The following is a 24,622-nucleotide window of genomic DNA, read 5'->3' on the forward strand; positions in this document are numbered from 1 at the left end:
CAGCGTTTTTCCTGGAGGAAAAGGATGGTGTACCGAGCCCGGGGCAAACACCCAGGGAGCCATGCACAGCTCCACTACGTCCACTTACAGTGTTAAACTGGGTCTTTTCATACATGTTTGGAGAGTAAAAAAGTTATTTTTTACAGGATTTACCGGCTCTGTCAGTTATTTACTGCTCCTCTCTGAGTCTCTATCATTCGCACTGCACTACCACAATCGAAATATGACGAGGTCGGCGCCTCGCAATTCTTTATGCAGGAAAAACCCTGACAGCTCTTCTGGTTCAGGAAGCCGGGGATCATGGGTAATATCCAGCGTTCAGTTGTGTTTCAGTTCAATGGGACGACTCAGTCAGAGTCAACACATTGATGCACTTCATCGTCATTGCTCAGAGCCCAATAGAATTAATTCCCATGTGTGGCTGCAGGGGGCGCTGTTGCTCAGTAACAGTTACATGGTGTTGCATCACAAACCCTGAACATGGTACGTGTCCATATTTAAACTACATGAGCTCAGTAGCAGCCTGTTGATGACTGACGTGTTAAAATCTGACATGGTTTCAAATGTTCTCCTTTTTCTCTTGAAAAACCCTAAAGTAAAATGTTGTGCAGGAATTATTCAGTATTACATGATAATCCTCTAAGATTAGTAATTACACAGGGGCAAACAGGAAGTGGAAGCTTCTACAAATCAATTTTAGTACTTTGAGTTGTGATATTATAAAAGCCAATCCATGTTAGTCGTGTTATTACCTGGAGTCGTGTTACCAGTCCTACACATCACTATTACTTTATTCTAGTCTCGTCTAATTTAATCAGAGCAGCAAATGGAAACGAGAGAAACTTGTGAAACAGCAAAGTCAAAATCAAAAAGACGGATCTGGTTTAAAAAGATTAACCTGTGAAGGAGTTCATTCTGAGGAGCTTCAGCTAAAAATGTTCAACCACATTTTGACCTCTTCATCTTCAGACGATAAAAACATCTGAGGTCACTGTGTCGTTCACACTGCCACTACTGATTCATGTCCATGAAGATCTAATTATTGATCCACAGGCGAGTTCTGGCAGATTTAAACTACTAAACAACATGATCAACATTCTAATAATCAACTGATCAAGTCGTTTGTGGGCAAACCAAAGAAGTTCAGCGTGATAATCCCCGGCTTCACACACACAGACACACTAACCTGCAGTTTAGTTACACGCTGCTCAAACTAAGAGTCAGAGCCTCAGAGTCGCTGATGTGCTCGACAGATTATTCATTGTATGAAGTTGTAACATCTTTCTCTTTCTTACTCGCACTCGAGGCCCGGTGACTCAGTGCAGTCTTCTCCTGAACGATAGGTGTGGCCACTAAGAAAAACACAACCACGCCTCTGGAAACAGGCGAAGAAGAAGAAAAACACAAACGGTTTCGGCTTGTTTCCTGTTTCAGGGTTGTGCGATTCCTTGTCTTGATAATCTGCTCATAGAGATTTTTGATAGAGGTTGGTGTGTTTCCTGCAGAATGTCTCGTCTTTACCAACGGTCTCTGTAATCTCCCCCCAGACTCTACGGACTGTTCTAGGCTCTGTTCTGTTTCTAGCAGGTTAGAGTGGCAGCAGCGTTCGTACGCACCTCTCTTTCTGGTCCCCTGGTGCAGAGGACTGTTCAGGTAACTCACTGCACTCTTTTTCCTCTGAAAGAAGGAGGAGAGACATGTTCGTTACACAGGAACTGTAAAAACATTTAACAGGACATATGATGTCTTATCAGTGTTATATAGATTTTTTGTGGATGTATGATCCACTTTCTAAAAATAGATTTTCAACCCTAACACTTGAATCTCTTTGTTTTGTTTCAACTGATCAAAATGCTGTGTCGTAGTCGGCGGCGCGTACGTACCTCAGGTTCGAACACGGCTCCGCTGTACACCGGGTTGGCCGTCGTTCTTCTCTTTCGCTCCTGTCTTTTGCTCTGAATTTCTGCAAATTAAAAATGTCAGAGTTTGAAAGCAGAGACCAAAACAGCAGCCAAAGGGGTGTGTGTGTGTGTGTGTGTGTGTGTGTGTGTGTGTGTGTGTGTGTGTGTGTGTGTGTGTGTGTGTGTGTGTGTGACTCACCTTCCAGGTGGTCGTGTGTTACGAGCCCCAGTGACACCATGAAGGCCAGTTTCTACAGGAGAAATATAAAACACATTTATTATGAGGATCAGTCGTCTGCCACAGACGTCATGTGTCATTCATACCTCTGGGTTCTCCTCTCTCTTGGGTCTGGGAGCTGGAGACGACGGCGGAGTGGAGGAAGAGGAGGGGAGGCTGACGACCCTCTTCTCTGCTCCACCTCCTGATTTAACAGTCTGCTGAGGAAGAGGACGAGGAAGAAGAGGAGTCAAGTATGAAGAAGTAAGGTCAGGACAGAGGTCATCATCAATGTATTACAGTTACAACTTCAAATGTTTAAGTTTGTCAGAATAACATATTTGTAATTTAAAATAAAAAAATATTTATTGTCCTCCATTTCCTTCAGCCTCGATTTCTTTTAGCCTCTGTTGTCCCAAACGTCAGACACTACACACACAGTCCTCTTACCATGGATTCGGTGATCAGGCTGCTGATCTGGATCGGCTTAGCAGGAGTCAGGGCGGGGCTGGGTGTCTGGGCGGGGCTGCTGAGGCGGGTGGGTGTGGCGGAGACGGGCGTGGTGATGATGATGCCCGTCAGCGGAGTGGAGCCGGTTTTACTGCAGGGCTGCCCGTTCACTATGCGGACCTGGTGGATGGGAGCCGCCGAGGACAGCGAGGACGACAGCTTGGTGGCCAACATGACGGGCCGCTGGAGCAACTGGGGGGCCGCCATCATGGGCGGGGGAGGGGCAGGGGCAATGGGGATGTTGGTGGGTGTGGCCGGTTTGGGCCTGACCTGATGACAACAAAAAGCCAATCAGGAAACAGAAATAAAATCACCTTACACTGCTGAGTATCGACACTGTGGAGCTCTGCCCCAGCCAGTCTACTAACGCATTACACTACTACTAGCACTGAGTTCAGAACAATAGCAGTAATTCTGCTCTTAACGAGAACAACAATGAGACAAACAAAAACCTAATTCTTCAAGTAGCACAAATTCTTTTGTTTAGCAATTTTCTTTAGTCATAATGCTGATTGCTGATATTTAGTTTATGAATTATACTGAGGTAAAGCAACACTAACTAGCTGCTAACAGTTAGCACATGGGCTAGTTGGTTAGCATTAACAATTAAACCACAAAGCTAAATAATTGTTCAACCCGCTGTTGGATGTTTGTCACAGTCAGTAAATTAATCCTCACATATCTTAAAGGTGCAGTGTGTAGAATGTAGTGACATCTAGTGGTGAAGTGTCATGTTGCAGCTGAACACCTCACTTTACCCCCCCCCTCCCAAACATGAAAGAGAACCTGTGGCAGCTTCAGTTGTCATAGAAACTCAAAAGGTTTAGTTTGTCCAGTCTGAGCTACTGTAAAAAAAACATGGCTGCCTCCGTAGAGAGGAGTCGCTCCAGATGTAGATATAAAGTATGTAAATATAACGTATGTGAATATAAAGTATATGAATATAAAGTATGTAAATATAAAGTATGTGAACAAAAGAGCCTATTCTAGGGTAAAGAGAACCACAATTTGGACTGAATTCATATGAAACACTAGTGAAAACATCACTGGGATTATTTTATGCTCAGTTTCTAACCAAAGCTCAACACACTGGACCGAACAGAACTTTATCTACATGAAGGAGAGACAGCAAACAGAGAGAGAGTTGGATAAATGGTCTGACCATCTGGGAGTTGAACTGGTGACCTGCTGCTCAGAGCGTATCTGGTGCGGTTATCGGGTCACCTGATTTTAATCGTGCTGAATTAAACTGTAGTTTAATACAACAGTACTTTCTTTAACTGTATTTACTAAGACTTATGTTTGGCCTATGACCTTTGACCTGTTAATCCTAAAGGCAGATCTTCCATTGAACAGAACCAAGTGATGTATAACAACAATGCTGGACATTTAATGAACAACTCTCTAAAAAGGTATAAACTAAAATATTCATACATTTTCTATTATTGAAGTTAAACTAAACTGGACTACTTGTACTGCTGCTGCTGGGTTTTATTAAGACAGCAACTACTGCCAACTACCAACGCAGCCAGAGCTCCCAGTGACGTCGCTCAGCACAGGGACACATCAACATGACTGCACCTACTGGGTTAAACACACCAACAGCCAGGAACACAAAATACCACAAAGCTGCAGGAAAACAAGCTCTTACCACAGAAGGTAAACACACAGTCACACAAGCAGGAAACCTTTGATAAAACCTGTTCACAGGTCAGTTGGAAAATCAAAAAAAGCACAACGAGAGGAGAAGAGATGAGTAGAGGCAGCACAGAGCAAACAATGTTTTAGTGCCACGGAGCAAGGCATGAGTGTTTGCTTTGGTGCACTCCTGCCCTCTGCTGGAGAGTAAGCAAGTCACCTCAGGTGGGCCACACACACTGATCTGGGGGGTAAGGGTTTGGAGGCGGGTCTTACAGGGGACGCACCTGTGGCTGAAAGGTGGGTCGAGGCGTCAGTCTAGGAGGAGGGACAAACTGAGGAACTTTGATTGGCTGGGCAGTGGTGGTGGTGGTGGTGGCCTGCACCTGAGACAAAACCACAGCAGATTGTGGATCTGTGCCGCTGTTACACGTACATGTAGGCTGATGTTTGACTGACATGTCCGCTGCTGTGAGTTCTCCTCTGACGGCTCTACCAGCCAATAGCAACACATCTGTGCACAACAACAGAGGCTCGGGGCACTGAAGCCGAGCAGCTTTCCTGCTTCAGATGATGCAAATGTACACACAAACACCACAACACGAAAACCTGCTGTTTGAGCTTGTTCCTAATGAGCCTTCTCCGAAGTGGATGCTACATTTTGTAAAAGGTGCACAGTTCCAGGTAGTTTCCAATAATATTATGTGAAGTATAACTAGAACGACCCTGCGGATGTGCAGTTTCAGTCCCTCCACGTATTCCTGACATGTTACATTCACAATTATATAAGGTCACTGTGACCTTTGTTTAGTCTGTATTGATGGGATGTGTCAGAGTTTGGATTCACAGTCTCTGCAGCGTTATCTTAATTAACAGTGACGTTTTATACGTTTGTGAAGTTGACGACTAAAGAACTTTTCTTCAGACTGTTCCACTCACAACGGAAGGTGCCATCATGTTGTTTTAGCTAAACCACACTGCACCTGGATACCAAACGGAAACTACACAAGCAGCAGCTTCTTCCATAATTAAATGAATTCATTCAACAGTTTTTCCCTGAACTGCAGCAGAGACGTTAAACGTCAGTTTCCTGGGTGTCCATGACGATGAACCCTGAGCTCTGTCGTTTTACACAAACGTGTGGCTACGTGAGAGGAACCAGACCACCGGACTAAGTGACTGGTCTGACCGCTGACAGTTTGGCAGCTACGAGGCCACCACTCTCACCACAGCCGGCTCGAGCACGTGTCATGTGATGAGAGAAACATTGTCACTCAGAGCGAGTTTGTTTTAAACGCCACAGCTCTACAGACCACAGTCTAAAAGCTCATTTACATCCAGGAGCTGTCCCCAGACCACAACACTGATCACTGCTAGTCAGTCTAGAGGAAGGCGATGATGACATGTGACTGGACGACGGCAGGAACTAGAGGGTCTTACCACAATGGCGTTCTTGGCGTTCACCAGTCGCACAGGCTCTGAGCACTGATTGGTCAGCTTGCTGGCCACCTGCAGGTTGATGGGGGTGTTCTGCGAGTCAGGTTTGCAGATAGCTGTGGTTACCATAGCGAGAGTGGGAGGGCGCTGTGGCAGGACGGTGCCAGGCAGGGTGGGCGTGGTGGCAGCTTTCAGCACCAGAGGTAGCGTCTTTGCGGTGAGGACCGGCGTCACTGTCAGCGTCTGCAGAGGAAGAGTGAAGCCATGATTCGGACCTCTACTTCAGTTACGTTTCCTAAATTTCCCAGAATGCAACTGTGGCCACACTGGATTTCTCTCCGTTACCGTTGAATGTGAAACAAAGCAGCTTTTTTCCACTAAAGCAAAGCGATAGTTTTACTGAGCAACAGCGCCCTCTGCAGCACTGGGGGTTTTATTGGGAACCATTTTCAGGTTCTGTAGTTTCTTCTCTACTTTTATGAACAAAAAAATATCATGAAGCATGTGTGTGTGTGTGTGTGTGTGTGTGTGTGTGTGTGTGTGTGTCCGACCTGCTGCAGTCCTCCAGGTATCTGCTGGCTCTGCAGCAGGGTGATTGGCTTGATGTCGCCACCTCCTGGAGGAGTTTGGACCTGCAGCTGTATCTTGGCCTCAGGTTCCTGTTTCACCAGCAGCTCCTTCCTCAGCTGCTCCACCACCTTTTTCTGAGGAGAGAAGAAGAGATGACGGATGAAAGTGACTTGTATTGTAAAATTCTTTGTGTTCTATACACAATCTCTGTGTAGATATGGTCCATGTATCATCCCTTAAACCTGCACTGAATCACACACACTCATATCAGTGGTTAGAGACAGATCACCTCCATGAGGCCGTTTGTCTTCACCAGCCACTGCAGTTTCAATCTGTAGACCCATGAGGTCGCTGTGACCTTTGACCACAAACATCTAATCAGTTCATCTGGAGTCCAAATGAATGTTTGCACCAAATTTGAAGAAATGGCTTTGAGGCATTGTGGAGGGACTGGGGTGAAAGTAGAACCTCCTTGGCAGAGTTAATGACACGTGTGGGCTGCTTCCACATGAAGGTGTCTGGTCAGAAGTTCTGCAGCTGGCATCTGTGTTTTCTCAGGGTATTTTAAAAAAACATTTGTTTTATTGAAACCATAATTCTTAAGACACCCGCCTGCATCAGCAGTTTGAAAACCACCGCCCAAGGGTTAATTGTTCTCTACCCTAACTAGTTCAACGTGGCATCAGTGAACAGTTAATCCTGCGAAGTGGTAAAAGGCTCTTGATGCTGGTAGTCACAGTGAGCACTTTTGTCATCTCAGTAAATTAGGACAGGGTTTCTGGGAGAGGAAAGTTCCTCAGTTCAACCGCCTGCAGGTATTTGTCCAGTTGAAACTTGTTCACAGAGAAAACTCGTTTAAATTTACAATCACCAGGTTTCAGCTTGTCCCTCACAAAGTATTTCACCTCCGCACAACTGGTGGAGCAATAACAGTCTGAGTCTCCTCACAGGAAACATCAACAACCTCATGACAATTAATGTGCTTGGACAACAATGAACACTATGTGCGTGTGCGTTTGTGAATATGATGCGGTTAATGTCTGATAACACCTGAAGTCATGTTTCTGTAACGAGTCACAAGTAACAACCCAGTTTCTCTCTTTATAAAACACATTCATGTTCTTAATAGTGGATTTAATAAAAAGGCACCAATTCTTTTTCTACTGTTCTAATTCTACATTTGTCTCAAAGCAGCGAGAACAAACCGCTTCACAACGAAACATGAAAACAAACAGACAATGTGCAGGCAGGAGATAAAAATAGGATTCAGGCTGAAAGCAGTTAAAAATAAAAAACTCAAGACAAATAAAAAAAACAAGCGAAACAAAGACGACGTTCAGGCTGAACACAAACACTGAAGTTACAGAGCTTCTTAGGACATTCTCGGGTCTTTTTAAAAAGCATCATTACTCGCTTCAACTGTCCTGACTGACCATGAACACATCACCTCAGCCACCGTCAGGGACTGAACCCGGTACATTTAGAAAACACTGACAAGTTCATTGTTCTTTAAAGAGAACATATTTTAATGGCAAAACAAACCATGAAGTCACTCATGAAGTGCAACTCTCATTTCTTTCAGTAAGTACTTTTTTTATTCCATCTTAAATCGTTTTGTTCCCGGAGCTGATGGTGGAAGTAGCTAACGAGAGTGGAGAGTTTGATTAAACATGACGGCGGCTGCATCGTGAGTTTTGTCGTTCTGGAAGTTTTACCTCAGGTTTACCTCCGGTTAACCTCCGGTTAGTTACCTCGGGTTTACCTCGGGTTTACCTCGGGTTTACCTCAGTTTACCTCGGTTTACCTCGGGTTTACCTCAGGGTTACCTCAGGTTACCTCGGGGTTACCTCGGGTTTACCTCAGGTTTACCTCAGGTTACCTCAGGTTACCTCCGGGTTACCTCAGGTTTACCTCAGGTTACCTCAGGTTACCTCGGGTTTACCTCGGGTTTACCTCGGGTTTACCTCCGGTTACCTCGGGTTTACCTCAGGTTACCCCAGTTTACCTCGGGTTACCTCGGGGTTTACCTCCGGTTTACCTCCGGTTCTTCCGGTTACCTCAGGTTACCTCGGTTTACCTCCGGTTTACCCCAGTTTACCTCAGGTTTACCTCAGGTTTACCTCCGTTACCTCCGGGTTACCTCAGGTTTACCTCAGGGTTACCTCCGGTTACCTCGGGTTACCTCCGGGTTACCTCCGGGTTACCTCAGGTTTACTTTGGGGTACCTCAGGTTACCTCAGGTTTACCTCCGGGTTACCTCCGGGTTTACCCGGTTTACCTCCGGTTAACCCTAGTTTACCTCGGGTTACCTCCGGTTACCTCCGGGTTACCTCGGGTTTACCTCAGGTTTACCTCAGGGTACCTCGGGGTTACCTCCGGTTAACCTCAGTTTACCTCCGGTTTACCTCCGGTTAACCTCGGGTTTACCGGTTTACCTCAGTTTACCTCCGGTTACCTCCGGTTACCTCAGGGTACCTCAGTGGTACCTCAGGTTACCTCAGGGTACCTCAGGTTTACCTCCGGTTACCAGGTGTCTGGTTTACGCTCACGTTTAAAATCCGTCATATCACCAGACTCCTTGTTGAGTGAAGAGAAACTTTATCAACTTCGTGAAACGCTGTCTACGACTAATTCTTAATTATTTGAGCCTTCTTGTAAATTCAGCAAATGTTAAACATGAAGTATTTTTCTTTCTTTGTGTAAAAAACGTTTGTGTGCGTTTTCTCAGTGTGTTAAAACACAACACATTTCATCTTTGCAAACGGGGTGATGTATTTATTTGCAAGTAGAGCGGAGGATCACCAGGAAGAAGATGATGGCTTCACTTCAAACCAGAGGTAAAGACTGTTGGGAGGAAACGTGTTGCCGGTTTTTATTTCTGCCTCTGAAGCAGAAACAGGAAATAGCTAGACTCTCCGCACTGCAGTTGCCAACCTTTGCAGTTTCCGTGTACATATTTCTACTTAAATATTTTTCCCAGATTCATTTATTTTTTGTCGCCAAAGTGCTGCTCATTGTGCTTTTAGCTTTTATTTTTATTAATTAGTTTTTTCCAGGTAGTTTGTGAAGCATTTTGTAACCTTGTTTAGATAAGTGCTATATAAATAAAGTTTATATTATTATAATGAGGCCACAGTGACCACTGATATTTAATCACTTCATCTTTGAGTCCAAGTGGCAACCGATCAAAGGTTGAAGAAATTCCCTCAAGTCAGTTTTATATCACATTGAAGAGGCCACAACATGTTTCTGAGCCACCGTGACCTTTGACCACCGAACTCACGTGTGAATTCCCTTCAGATGTTCCTTTACATTCACAAGGCAAAACATGCGTTTGAGAGGTCAGTGACCTTTGACCACCGAATTCTAATCAGGTCATCTATGAGTCAAAGAGAACGGTACCAGATGTAATCAAATTCTCTATGAGCAGTCCTGATATATCACAGGAAGGTGAGGTCCCTGTGACCTTGACCTTTGACCTTCATCTTTGAGTCCAAGTGAACGTTTGTAACAAATGTGAAGGCATTCCCTCAAGCTGATCTTAAGAGATCACATTCAGGAAAAACATAAACATACTTTTTCAGGTCACCGTGACCTTGACCTTCGGCCTTTGGCTACCAAAATGAAATCCATTAATCTATGAGTCCAAGTGAATATTTGTAGCAAATTTGAAAAAATTCCCTCAAGGCATTCCCGAGATTCCACGTTGACGAGAAGCGACGGACGGACAACCCGAAAACTTAATGCCTCCGGCCGCTGGCTGTCGCCTGCTCAGACGCATAAAAAACATGTGAGAGCTTTTCTTGTGAATTTAATTTCAAAACATTAAAGAATGTAACTGAAAATGTTGAATAATGTATTTGTTGTTTCAGTCAAATCAAGTTTCCACAGCAGAACTTCTGAAAACAAGGCCCCCTGCTGGCTGCCCCTAAATGTCCTCAAGAGATTGTTGTTTTAATGATCCGGTTTAAATCTAAATTTAAAAACCATAATATTAAGAAGATTCGTTCTTTTTCCAGCAGAAAGTGGAGATGAAAACCTGTCGCTAACACACGGTGGCTCTAGAGGTGCAGAGAAAAATATTAATATCTCCATAATTAAAAATGTTCAGAGTTGAAATACCTATGGGAGAGTTAATAAACATTTAGTTCATGTTTCTATATTTAGAAATCTTAAGGATCAATATGTTTTGGGGATTTATTGATGAAAAACATGTCAGATTTCTGTATTTATTAAATTTATACTTTTGTACTTTTATCATTCATTCATGGTTTGTTGACTAACAGAACCTTTCAGCCGAGGTTGCACAGATTTTAGAGATAGGAAACAAGATTCTGTAGGAAATGACATAAAAAAAGGACCAATCACAGCAAAGTGCGGCGTCGATATGTCAAAGACTCTTTCCTTTGAAATAGCCTGTGTGTGTGTGTGTGTGTGTGTGTGTGTGTGTGTGTGTGTGTGTGTGTGTGTGTGCGCGCGTGTGTGCGTGTGTGCGCGTGTGATAATGTACCTGCTTCTCACTCAGTGCTGTGATCTTTGCTTGAAGTTCGTGGAGCTGCTTCTTCAGATCAGCGTTCTGAAAAACAAGAGCCAGTCGGATTGAGCTGAAGCTCAGGTGTGACGGGAACAGGTGTGACCTCACTGCTGCGTTCAGCGCACAGTCCTTTGTAAAGATCGTCGGCTGGGTTTACCTGAGGGTCCTGCTTCATCTGGGCAACGAGTTTCTGTAGAAGAAGACAAGCCACAGTCAGACACATACTAATAACAGGGACACCTACTGGTCACCACGGAGAACTACAACCTGGTGACACTCATTTGAATAACCAGAGGCGGTTGAGTATTCCTCAACCTTTTACTTTTACTCTACATTTTAACACAAATATCTTTTATAATTTTCTACTTCTTACATTTTGAACAGGATCATAACTTTTGTGTGAATGGATTTGAGGTGAATCATGTTTTTGTTTTGTTTTGTCATCATCAAGACACATTCCCGCCTAAATGGACGATAACACAGACAATTGCTTGTTGTGTGTCTATCAGTGCAGATCACACGCAGACGTAACGCGTTGAAAAGACACATCGAGACGAAACAGACAAGAGGGAGACTCAAATCTGGAGAAGAGGCGACGAGCATCTGTCCGTGATGAGAAGAAATCACACGGAGGAAAGTGAAGAATCAAACAACATCACTGACGGCAACAAAAACGAAGCAACACAACTTTCTCCATCCCATAATGAAGACTACTTCATTCAACACACGTCATCCTCCCGGAACATTTTTCATGTCACAAATCTTTTCTTACTTTAACCGGTTTTTAGTTGATTGACTTAAAAGTAAATTAAATTTAAAAAACTGGTTTAAGTAGAATAATCTTTGAACTACATTATGACACAAGTCTCAGTACTTCAGCTGGAGTAAAGAATGTGTGTACGTCTACCTCGTCGGAGAAGGTCAAAATCTGTTTCACATTTTTAAGCTTCCATGTTTATTTAAGGATCACAATGTTTCAGTGTTTTGCTAAATAAAATAAATCTTTCTTATTAGACCATTAAGTAAATTACATGGTAAATACAATGCAGTTGTTAAGCTCCTGACATTCATATGTCAACATAAAAAACATATTGATGATAAATGATGTGAAGCCTAAGCTGCAACAGAAAACTGAATCAAACTTGAATAAAGATGCCCAGGACGACAGAGTCTCACCTGATGGATCTGGATCTCCACCTTCAGAGCCTCCTGTAATGTCTGTAATTCCATCATGGATCCAGTCAGTCTGCCAGCCGATCGATCAGCCTGGAGACAGACACACACACACACACACACAGAGACACACACAGGACAACTGAGGAGAAACGTCTAAAAAGACAGTTCAACAGAAATCAGCAGTATCGGGGCTGGGGTCACAGCTGTTGTCATAGCAACCGGAGGTACTGCACCATAAAGACTTCTTGTGTGAAGCTGACAATGACACGATGCCTTCAAGGTCAAACCAGGTCAAACCAGGTCACAGGAAACAGGAGCAGCACCATCACACACAGAACAACACTGAACGTTCTGCACTACAGTTATTAATATTACAAAGTAATCACACAAGTACTATTACTGTAACTGGGTTTTTACCTTAACACCGTGTCCAGTAGGAAAACCATCCAACTGAAGCATTAAAGTGCCGCTGGAAACAAAACAAAAAACAGGATGTAACTTCACTTATTTACAATTAAACTCTTTTTATTATGATTCAACAGGTTGTATGAAAATGTGTTGAATAATAATAATAAGGTATTAAAAAGAGGCTTTTATCGTCATCATCATTAATAATAATCTAATACAAGGCAGCTTCTCTTGTTAATCAAATCATTATCATGCTACAAGTAACTTTACTCTACAAACAAGACACATTCAAAGTTTATTTCTGTTACAAGAAATAATTAACTCTGAATTATTCCATGCAAAATAAATAGTACATTCAAAATTCAAATGACATAAGTTTCATCAACTTGATTTTTACCAATAATGAGACAAACAATTACAAAAACAAAATGTCCATTTCATAAACATTCTAAAACTAATCATATCTTCTTTTTCTTTGTTTTTGTTCATTTCAGAATTTTTATTTCTAAAATTGATCTTTAATTTTTTTTATGTATGTTGCTACTACTATTATTTAATTACTGAATTAGTTACACTTCAACTACATCATTACTAGCAGTGTAAATGAATATAAGTTATTTGCATAAAATCAGTTAAATTCAATCAAATTCTATTAATTACATTAAAAAAACGTTAACTAAACAATTACAATGTTACTGAACTAAGGAGGTTTAACTAAAATAAATTACATGTATTTTATTTGTATTAGTAGTAAATAACTCATCTAACTGACACATTTTAATCAAGTTAATATCAAAGTAAAAATAGTTGTTGAATTAGATGAGCATTAATAGATCTTTGTGATTATTAATTATTAAATCAAAATACAACTTATCCTGTTTAATGTCCCTTCAATGAATGATAGTTTAATGAAATCAGATTTGAGGACTCACCACCTGGCTGTGGGACTGGACTCCACCCCTCTGTGCTGCCCTGTAACACAGAACAATCACACACTTACGAACCCAGTTTAAACCAGTGTCAGTGCAAAAAACAAACAAATGACAACCTCTGATTCTATATTAATAAATATTGCAAATACTCAAAATTAACCATTTATATATTAGCCATAAAACAACAAAGACAAGTTTCTTCTATTTAACCTGTTTGTTACTTCTTTCAGATCTTATTATATAGTTATGTTCTTTTGGTCTAATTTAATTGAGATTTTTCTGTTTGATTTAACGCATTTTAAAAATATTAAATTAACCTTAAATGCATCTCTTCCAGCCTTTAAAAAACAAACAAAAAAAAACTTGCATTCGACATATTTCTACTAGAGCCACAAAGTAAAGTCCATTCATGTTTCATTAAAGTCATTTCTAGAGTGAAAATGTGAAATACTCCTGGTTTCTGCAGATGAGAACATTCTCTTTGTCATATTTTACAGGGATAGAAATTGAAAATCCATAAATAAATTGAACATTAAAGTGAATATGTTAAGTTTGAGCTGTGAACAGACAGATCAGATTAAACAAGGAATCTGGATCAATCACCCGAGGCTGTGGAATATTCTGATGTGAACATTTCTGACATTTTATAGATGAAAGAAAATAATCCAGAGATTAATCAGTTTCTATCAAACTCTGCAGCACAACATTACTGTAAGAAGTCAGAAAGATCAGAGTTCCCATATTCTGTTGATATAAAAGGTAACTGACTTGATTTCTTAAAATTATGGAATATAATAACTATACAATTAATCGTATATAATGTTTAAACACTTAATGTGTATAACTCGATACCCACGTAGGAAAATGTTTACCTCTAAAAGGTTTTCAGTATAAAGTAACACATAATAGAAATACTCAAAAAGAAGGACAGTTTCCTTGTCATGGAGTATTTGTACTTTTACTCAAGAAAAAGCTCTGAACACTGCTGAGTACATTTATTCAGGTAGTATTCTGAATACTTGCACTTTTCTTGACTACGGGAAGTGTAGTACTTTCTACTTCACTACATTTGTCTGACATCACAGATGTTTTCTTATTGACCTGCAGAATACAGTTGTGACTCACTTTACAGTGTTTTCTTCCTGCTCTGGTTTTTTGTGACCAAGTTTTGTTTTTCAGATTTATTCTGACATTTTTATGAAGTTGACTTAGTTACATTACTCCTCTGGTTTGTTCATTTACCTCAAGTACCTCAAGTACCTGTACTTACAGTGACTAAACATAACTGTAAGGAAACTAGTACATGTATCTGGTAGATTCGACTACTTGGTTAGCAGCAGTATGTCAAGGAGGGTTGTTAGTTGGAGTAATTGCTCCCTGGGTGGTACTTGGAGTAAACTTCCATCAGATCTTAAGAACCTGAAAACTAGTACTACTTCTACTACTGTGGTATTATGATATTACAAATGAAAGTACATTATTTCCCTCTGAAATGTGGTAGACAGAAGTATTATGTATTGTGAAATGTAAACATTCAAATATGAATTAAGTTCAACGCTCGAGTACAATCACTACTACATCTAGTACCACAACAATTACTACTACTACCACCACCACTACTACTGACAAAACTACTACAACCAGTAATACAAACACTTCTACCGCTACCACTACTACCACAACCGTTACTACTACTGCCACAACCGTTACTACTACTACTACTACCACAACCATTACTACCACAACCGTTACTACTACTACCACTACCACCACCACCACAACCGTTACTACTACTGCCACCACAACCGGTACTACTACTACTACCACAACCATTACTACTACTACCACAACCGTTACTACTACGACTACCACCACCACAACCATTACTACTACCACCACAACCGCTACTACTACTACCACAACCGTTACTACTACTACTACCACAACCGTTATTACTACTACCACAACCGTTACTACTACTACCACAACCATTACTACTACCACCACAACCGTTACTACTACTACCACAACCACTACTACTACCACAACCGTTACTACTACTACCACAACCATTACTACTACCACCACAACCATTACACTACTACCACAACCACTACTACTACCACAACCGTTACTACTACTACCACCACAACCGTTACTACTACTACCACAACCACTACTACTACCACAACTGCACACTACTACTACTAATACAACCATACATTACTACCACAACCATTACTACTACTACCACAACCGTTACTACTACTACCACAACCATTACTACCACAACCATCTGACTACTACCACAACCATTACTACTACTACCACAACCGTTATTACTACTACTACCACAACCGTTATTACTACTACCACAAGCATTACTACTACTACCACAACCATTACTACTACTACCACAACCGCTACTACTACTACTACTACCACCACCACCGTTACTACTACCACCACAACCATTACTACTACTACCACCACCGTTCTACTACTACCACAACCATTACTACCACAACTATTAATACTACTACCACCACAACCGTTATTACTACTACCACAACCATTACTACTACCACAAGCATTACTACTACTACCACTAACATTATTACTACTACCACAAGCATTACTACTACTACCACAACCATTACTACTACCACAACGTTACTACTACTACCACAACTATAATACTACTACCACAACCGTTACTACTACTACCACAACCATTACTACTACCACAACTATTAATACTACTACCACCACAACCGTTATTACTACTACCACTAACATTACTAGTACTACCACTATCATTACTACTACTACCACAACCATTACTACTACCACAACGTTACTACTACTACCACAACTATTAATACTACTACCACAACCGTTACTACTACTACCACAACCATTACTACTACTACCACTAACATTACTAGTACTACCACTATTATTACTACTACCACAACGTTACTACTACTACCACAACTATTAATACTACTACCACAACCGTTACTACTACTACCACAACCATTACTACTACTACCACTAACATTACTAGTACTACCACAATCATTACTACTACTACCACAACCATTACTACTACCACAACGTTACTACTACTACTACTACAACTATTAATACTACTACCACAACCATTACTACTACTCACAACCATTACTACTACCACAACTATTAATACTACTACCACAAGCATTACTAGTACTGTGTGTGTGTGTGTCTCTCTCTCTATCTCTGTGTGTGTGTGTTTGTACAGCTATCTTTGTGAGGACCAGTTTGAGCATACAACCTACTGAGTGAGGACCTTTTGGCCGGTCCGACCCCCCCCCCCCTTTAATGGACTGTTTGGGGGTTAAGAATCAGGGTTAAGGTTAAGGTTAAGGTTAGGGATTTAGTTTGGATGGTTAGGGGCTAGGGGCTAGGGGATGCATTATGTCAATGAATATCCTCACTAAGATAACTGTACGATCGTGTGTCTCTCTGTGTGTCTCTGTGTGTGTGTGTGTCTGTCTCTCTGTGTGTGTGTGTGTGTGTGTGTCTGTCTCTGTGTGTGTGTGTGTGTCTGTCTCTCTGTGTGTGTGTGTGTCGGTGTGTGTCTCTCTGGTGTGTTCTCTCTGTGTGTGTGTGTGTGTGTCGGTGTGTGTCTCTCTCTCTGTGTGTGTCTGTCTCTGTGTGTGTGTTAATTGCAGTAATTGCTCCCCGGGTGGGACATGAAGTTTTCCGGATAAACTTCCATCAGATGCCGCAGCAGAGAACCGGAGCTAAGATGGAGGTTTTATTTTCCAGAGCAGTGAAGTGTGTGAGAACAACAAATAGAGGAAAGTCTTTGAATGTTTCCAGAGACATTTTGAAAATGTCCCTCTTCAGGCGCCTGGACGCCGGGGAAACCCTCCGTCCGAGCCGCCTCGGTACATCCCCGCTAGCTGAGCAGGGCTCGGGGCTCGAGAGGCTCCGGAGCGCCGGTCGGAACACCGGACCGACCCCCCTGTCTCCGCCGACATTGCTCCGCGGAGGCTGAGGGACGCTACCGAGAACAAGTGGATAACGTTAGCAGTAGCCGCTAATGCTAGCCCTGCTGTTAGCCGCGCTGCTAACGCTGCCAGCCACGCTGATAACTTACACCGAAGAGAAATAAAGCCGCGGGCCGCGGGGAGAGGCTCGAACACGGAGGAGGAGGAGAAGCCCGCTCGGTAACAGTCCCGAAAGACGCCATCTTTCAAGAATTGTGACAGCGAGCGGCCGTCGCTGGCTCCAAGTTACCTCGGCCCCTTGTCCTCCACAATATCAACTCCTAGAATAAGAAACAGAGCAGCTAAACACACAGAAACACACCGGGCTGCTGCACCCAAACAGCGGCGGTAGCTCGCACACCTGCCCGCAGACACACTCCCACACAGCGGCTCGGGCGGGCCGCGGCTCGCAGGTAAAGTTTGACAGGAGAGAAAATTAAAGTTATGAAATTAAAAAGCCCCAATGTGCACTTACTCAGCAGCAGTCCTCCTCCAGATTAATTAAATATATATGTGTCAGCAGCCGATCCACGGTGGACGCTCCGGCCCCGCACAGCTCGGCCGCTGCTCCCCGCTCGCACGCGCCGCTGCTCCGGAGAGAATCGGACTTTTAGAGAAAAAGAGTAAAAAGAGAAAAACTGAAGCTACAAAACAAGAAGAACTCTTCTTCAATCTCATTCAGCCCGGCCGCAGCACCGCACAGATCCCTGCGCTGCGGCGCTGGAGGAAGGGGGACAAAAACTCCTCAACCGACCGACACCGGCTCGTTTATCCGCCACCGAGCGGCCGACGTCCGCGGCCGGTGCCGTTAAAGTTGCTCCGATGGAACCGATGGACGAAGCGACGCGACGGGAAAATGTGTTCGAAAAGCGGACTAGTTTTTGTGTCGGTGCGGCGAATTTATTTCACTTTGCCTAAGGAACGGCGGTGCTACGACTCCCATTGCCTAGGGAAAAAACCCGGATGTAAACTCACTGAAACTCTATGGAGAGAAAGTCAGCGCGCGCGCACACATGCACGCGCTTCGAGTTGAACTCAGCAGAGCAGTTTGTTGTTGTTTATTTGTTGTTTATTATTATGTAACCGACTGTTTGTGTTTGTTCCTCAAAGGAAGAGCCGGACCTCCTCTTCCTCCTCCTCCTCCTCCTCTTCTTCTTCCTCCTCTTCCTCCTCCTCCTCCTCTTCTTCTTCTTCCTCCTCTTCCTCCTGCTCCTCCTCTTCTTCTTCTTCTTCCTCCTCCTCCTCCTCCTCTTCTTCCTCCTCTTCCTCCTGCTCCTCCTCTTCTTCTTCTTCTTCCTCCTCTTCCTCCTCCTCCTTCCTCCTCCTCCTCCTCCTCCTCTTCTTCCTCCTCTTCTTCTTCTTCCTCCTCCTCTTCTTCTTCTTCTCTCTTCCTCCTCCTCCTCTTCTTCTTCCTCCTCCTCCTCCTCCTCTTTTTCCTCGTACTCCTACTCTTCCTGCACCTCTTCTTTCTCTTCCTCTTCCCCCTCTTCTTCTTCCTCCTCCTCTTCTTCTTCCTCCTCCTCTTCTTCCTCCTCCTCTTCTTCTTCTTCCTCCTTCTCTTCTTCTTCCTCCTTCTCCTCCTCCTCTTCTTCCTCCTCCCTCCTCTTTTTCCTCCTCCTCCTCTTCTTCCTCGTCCTCCCCTCCTCCTCTTCTTCCTCTTCTTCCTCCTCCTCCTCTTCTTTTTCCTCGTACTCCTACTCTTCCTGCACCTCTTCTTTCTCTTCCTCTTCCTCCTCCTCTTCTTCCTCTTCCTCCTACTCCTACTGCACATCCTCTTACTCTTCCTCCTTATCTTCCTCTTCCTCCCCCTCCTCTTCTTCCTCTTCCTCCCCCTCCTCCTACCCCCTCCTCCTCCTTTAAACCCACTGAACTGTGAGTCCGTCATGTTCCAGCAGAACTAAATTAATTAATTCAATAAATACAAGATACAGACTTTTCTTTTTTCTTTACACGTCTTCACTGTGTTCTGTTTTATTTTATCTGTGATGTTCTATGTTATTCTTTTCTTTCTTTTCTCTTCTCTTTTGCAGTTTAATATTCTTCCAATAACCTTTATTGATACTCAATCATTAATGGGAGACGTGTTCACTGGTAAAAAAATCTATATAAAATATGCAACAAGTTTTATCATGAAACTTTAAGACTTTTTTTCTTGATAAGATTTTAATTAGGAACGTTATGTTTATGCGAATGAATTCATATATATATGTATATAGCACCTTTAAAAAATGCTTTTACAAAGAGGACACATCAACAAACAAGAGAACAAAACATCAAAGAGAAAAAGCAAATGCATAGAATGTCCGTTCAAATCAAAGACAACAGCTAAAATAAGACATCATTTAAAAGTAATGGTCAAAGAATCAAGTAAAGACTTTTTCAGACGTCTGATATTTGTCTGAATCAATATCAGAATTATTTATGAATCAATGAATAAACAGATAGATCTGATAAACACAGAGAGGTGGAGACACCGACAAGGGGTGAGTGTAATGGAGTATGAAGACTTTTACTTCAGGTCTGTAGACTGTTCAAAGTCAGGACCTGTTATACCATCAGTCTCTTCAGCAGAGGGCGACACAACACAACTAGACCACATGAAGTGTGTGTCCTCTCACACACGTCTCTCTATAGTTGTGAGTACACTCATTGACATAATGCATTACCTAGCCCCTTACCTTAACCTTAACCTCAACCTAACTCTCACCCTAGCACCAAGTCTTAACCCTCAAACAGCCCAGACAAAAGGTCCTCACAATGATGGTATTCAAACAAAATTGTCCCTCATAACTATAGATAGACACACACACACACACACACACACACACACACACACACACACACACACACACACACACACACACACAGATGCAGGTTCATTCCAGTTTGGTCTGAATGATTTGATCGATCTTAAATCTCTTGATTAGTTTCAGTGATGTAGAAAACGATTTGTAACTGATCCTCCATCAGTGTTGGAGAAATTTTACTTTTAAATCTAAGTTGAACCAATTGTAAGACAACAATTTGTTAATATATTAACATTATGTTTCTACTCTATCTGATAATACTTCATGTCAGTCACGTTAAACAAATAAACAGCTTTTAGTTTGTTCTTTGTCTCTGTCGATTCTACTCCCAGTTCAGATGCAGTGACACACAGAAACCACCGGAGGGCGACACGACACAGATCAACATATGAGTGGATCACACACACACACACACATATATATATATATACATATATATATATATGTATATATACACTACTGTTCAAAAGTTTGGGGTCACCCAGACAATTTCGTGTTTTCCATGAAAACTCACACTTTTATTCATCAAATGAGTTGCAAAATGAATAGAAAATATAGTCAAGACATTGACAAGGTTAGAAATAATGATTTTTATTTGAAATATTAATTTTGTTCTTCAAACTTTGCTTTCATCAAAGAATGCTCCATTTGCAGCAGTTCCAGCATTGCAGACCTTTGGCATTCTAGCTGTTAATGTGTTGAGGTAATCTGTAGAAATGTCCCCCCCCCACGCTTCCTGAAGCCCCTCCCACAAGTTGGATCTTGATGGGCACTTCCTGGCACCATACGGTCAAGCTGCTCCCACAACAGCTCAATGGGGTTGAGATCTGGTGACTGCGCTGGCCACTCCATTACAGACAGCATACCAGCTGCCTGCTTCTTCCCTAAATAGTTCTTGCATAATGTGGAGGTGTGCTTTGGGTCATTGTCCTGTTGTAGGAGGGAACTGGCTCCAATAAGCGCTGTCCACAGGGTATGGCATGGCGATGCAAAATGGAGTGATAGCCTTCCTTATTTAAAATCCCTTTACCTTGTACAAATCTCCCACTTTACCAGCACCAAAGCAGCCCCAGACCATCACATGACCTCCACCATGCTTGACAGGTGGCGTCAGGCACTCTTCCAGCATCTTCTCACCTGTTCTGCGTCTCACAAATGTTCTTCTGTGTGATCCAAACACCTCAAACTTTGATTCGTCTGTCCATAACATTTTTTCCAATCTTCCTCTGTCCAATGTCTGTGTTCTTTTGCCCATATCAATCTTTTCTTTTATTGGCCAGTCTCAGATATGGCTTTTCTTTGCCACTCTGCCTAGAAGGCCAGCATCCCGGAGTCCCTCTTCACTGTAGACGTTGACACTGGCGTTTTTGCGGGTACCATTTAAAGAAGCTGCCAGTTGAGGACCTGTGAGGCGTCTATTTCTCAAACTAGAGACTCTAATATACTTGTCTTCTTGCTGAGTTGTGCACCGGGCCTCCTCTCTCTCTACTCTGGTTAGAGCCCGCTTGTGCTGTTCTCTGAAGGGAGCAGTACACACCGTTGGAGGACATTTTCAGTTTCTTGCAATTTCTACATGGAATAGCCTTCATTTCTAAGAACAAGAATAGACTCACGAGTTTCACATGAAAGTTCTCTTCTTCTGGCCATTTTGAGAGTATAATCGAACCCACACATGTGATGCTCCAGATACTCAACTAGCTCAAAGGAAGGCCAGTTCTATAGCTTCTCTCACCAGCAAAACAGTTTTCAGCTGTGCTAACATAATTGCACAAGGGTTTTCAAGGGTTTTCTAATCATCCATTAGTCTTCTAAGGCGATTAGCAAACACAATGTACCATTAGAACACTGGAGTGATAGTTGCTGGAAATGGGCCTCGATACACCTGTGTAGATATTTCATTAAAAACCAGACAAGATAAGAACGACCTGAAATGACAGAAACCATCCTTGACATATTTATTTAACGTGTACTTAGATGTTTTAGTTTGGTTCATGTCCCATCTGCTAACATGGAGGAGAAAGGTTTATGCCCTATATTGCAGTCTATCATTGTGACATGAGATGCGTTTGACTTGGTCGGACTGTATCTGACTTGATCCATCAGCAGCTGCAGCGGTGGAGTTGAAACACACAGACGTCAAGTCGGACACTTTCTACCGACCGATCTGGAGGCGTTTGGTTTTTTAGTTGCAGATGAAACAGATGTTTTGAAATTCCTCTGTTTTTGCACGAAGAACAACGAAGAGCAAAGTTAATAGAGAACTTTGTTTCAGCTGAAAATGTAAAGTATGGTGTAAAGTGAACGTGTGCAAATTTACAGACTCACTAACTGTCAGGAGATTAAAGTCATCACATCGTCTCTAGAGAGAATTAAACACATAACTTGTTTCTTCTTTTTTCAACAGGGGTCTGATTTTAACACTGTACATTTATGGATATACAGATCATAAAACGCATCTGAATTCTGAAACATAAGACACGTCATGTGTGTCACGGAAGCCTTCAGCCAATCAGAGCAGAGTTGTGATGTCACAGAGGTGCTGCAGCTGGAGAACATCTGTCTGACCGGAGCCAGTTCACTCCTGCCATGTTTCAAGGTCACGTGACCTGGTGACATTTTGCAAATGTTGATGAAGTCAGACAAAAATTGTAACCATCATGCATTGTGTTAGGACCAGAGACAGACAGAGACAGAGACAGAGACAGAGACAGAGACAGAGAACTTTGTAGAAACTTGTTACACGTGTGAAGAGATGTCTTTCAGGCCGACAGAAGATGCTGAGTCTGGACCAATCAGCTGCCTCCTTCCTGTGACTGACAGGTGTTTGATGATGATCATCACTTCCTGTTAACCTCATTAACGTCACAACTCTCTCTCCGCTCTGATGCTGTTTCCTGTTGCGTCTGCTTGCCTTTGAAAACGCGAGTCTGGTTTGTTCAACTCTTCTCAGAAGTAAGATCACGTCACGTTAAACCAATCAGGAGGCTTTTATGTCGGCTCAGAGCAGACCAGGCTCCACCTGCCGCCGACTTCAAAGACTAAAACACACTTCACGCACACGTTAATGATTTTTAATTAAATACATGTTAATGCTGACACACAGTCTTTGCAATAATAATATTAACTTTATTTATATAGCACCTTTCAAAACAGCCATTACAAAGTGCTTCACAAAGAGGACAAATAAAAACAAGACAACAAAACAGAGGCAAGAAATGCAATCATACAATGACATTTGAATCAAAGACAGGAAATGATACAGTACAAATAATAATATATATATATATAATATAAACATTGTCTCCTCTGGTCTTTTCATGAATAAGGGCAGTTACATATATGTGAACGTGAAGCGGATATCGGAGGTCAAAGTTCACCACAGTTGAACTGCGTTTAGTCTCGCCACAGGAAGTCTTCCTCGCTCACACAGATTGGAGGTGAACAGGAGGCAAATGTTTGCTGACACGTTCACGTACATGAGGCCGCGCCGTCTCCACATTCAGCTACTGTTACCATACCTGTCCAGCAGAGGGAGTCCCTCTAGTTCACCATACTGCAGTTTTGTCTGTAGCTTGTTTAGTAGTTCTATATCACAGCTGTGTGGAAAAGCACTTTAAGCTAGTTTTATATTTCCATGAGGATGTGCTATCCACTGATTCACCACCAGAGGGTGTCTCTATGCACACGTCATGTCCCCTCACTGTAAATAAGACGATATGATGGATCCCAAAGATGAAGCCAAATCATCTGGATCGTCTTTTCCCAGCACTGGTGGAAGTGACTCATGACCAGAATCTGTGTTTCATAACGCTGAGGTGAAGCCTCCTTACATGCCCCCCCACTGCAGTTCCACGCCATGTCCATGTCCAAGTCCATGTCCAGGTCCAGGTCCAGGTCCGTCTGAGTGTGTGTGTGTGTGTGTGTGTGTGTGTGTGTGTGTGTGTGTGTGTGTGTGTGTCTCTGTGTGTGTGTGTGCCCCAGGTCAGTTATTACATCATTGTGAAAATAAACAGGCTGATGTGATTAAGAGGCTTTTTGCTGGAGGACGTGTTCTTACCCCACAACAACAGGTATGTTAGGTTCATGGTCACTTCATGGTTCAGAAGAGGAGTTCTGGGTCTGGATCAAACTGAACCTGGTTCTGTTGGTTTGCAGTGAAAACACTTTGATGGATAGTTTGGACTTTTGGACCAATCACAGGAAGTAGAGACAGAATTAAACAAGAGAAGAAGAAGAAGAAGAAGAAGAAGACTTTTTGACTTTTGAATAACTTTAATTATGACACGGTACCGTAGTACTGTGTAGTACTGTGGAGTACTTTAGTACTGTTGTTCTTCAGTACTGTGGAGTACTGAAGTACGTTGGAGTACTGTAGTACCGTAATACTGTGGAGTACTGTGGAGTACTGTGCAGTACTGTGCAGTACTGTGCCTGAAGGTGCTCCCCCCCCCC

At 42.6% G+C, this 24,622-nt stretch overlaps 1 protein-coding gene across 6 annotated transcripts in view; it reads right to left on the reverse strand.

Annotated features, from left to right (window-relative positions):
* phf21ab (PHD finger protein 21Ab) overlaps positions 1–18,332 on the reverse strand; it is a 28,721-nt gene extending 10,389 nt beyond the window's left edge. For 3 of the 6 annotated variants that reach the window (XM_035156693.2, XM_035156697.2, XM_035156696.2), the window contains exons 1-14: positions 17,839–18,332; positions 13,324–13,363; positions 12,401–12,452; positions 11,984–12,073; positions 10,965–10,997; positions 10,784–10,849; positions 6,255–6,407; positions 5,707–5,946; positions 4,554–4,652; positions 2,569–2,898; positions 2,226–2,339; positions 2,101–2,152; positions 1,884–1,963; positions 1,617–1,677 (exon numbers count right to left, since the gene is read on the reverse strand). In XM_035156693.2, the coding sequence (XP_035012584.2) occupies positions 1,617–1,677; positions 1,884–1,963; positions 2,101–2,152; positions 2,226–2,339; positions 2,569–2,898; positions 4,554–4,652; positions 5,707–5,946; positions 6,255–6,407; positions 10,784–10,849; positions 10,965–10,997; positions 11,984–12,073; positions 12,401–12,442 (1,360 nt within the window). In that variant the 5' untranslated portion in view covers positions 12,443–12,452; positions 13,324–13,363; positions 17,839–18,332. Of the gene's footprint in view, positions 1–1,616; positions 1,678–1,883; positions 1,964–2,100; positions 2,153–2,225; positions 2,340–2,568; positions 2,899–4,553; positions 4,653–5,706; positions 5,947–6,254; positions 6,408–10,783; positions 10,850–10,964; positions 10,998–11,983; positions 12,074–12,400; positions 12,453–13,323; positions 13,364–17,838 lie in introns of those variants that run through there. The other 3 variants (XM_047339863.1, XM_047339862.1, XM_047339864.1) reach the window with 3 other exon arrangements.
* Between the last annotated feature and the right edge of the window lie 6,290 nt (positions 18,333–24,622).

Source organism: Hippoglossus stenolepis, chromosome 5, assembly GCF_022539355.2.
Source record: "Hippoglossus stenolepis isolate QCI-W04-F060 chromosome 5, HSTE1.2, whole genome shotgun sequence".
NCBI classification, from domain to species: Eukaryota; Metazoa; Chordata; class Actinopteri; order Pleuronectiformes; family Pleuronectidae; genus Hippoglossus; species Hippoglossus stenolepis.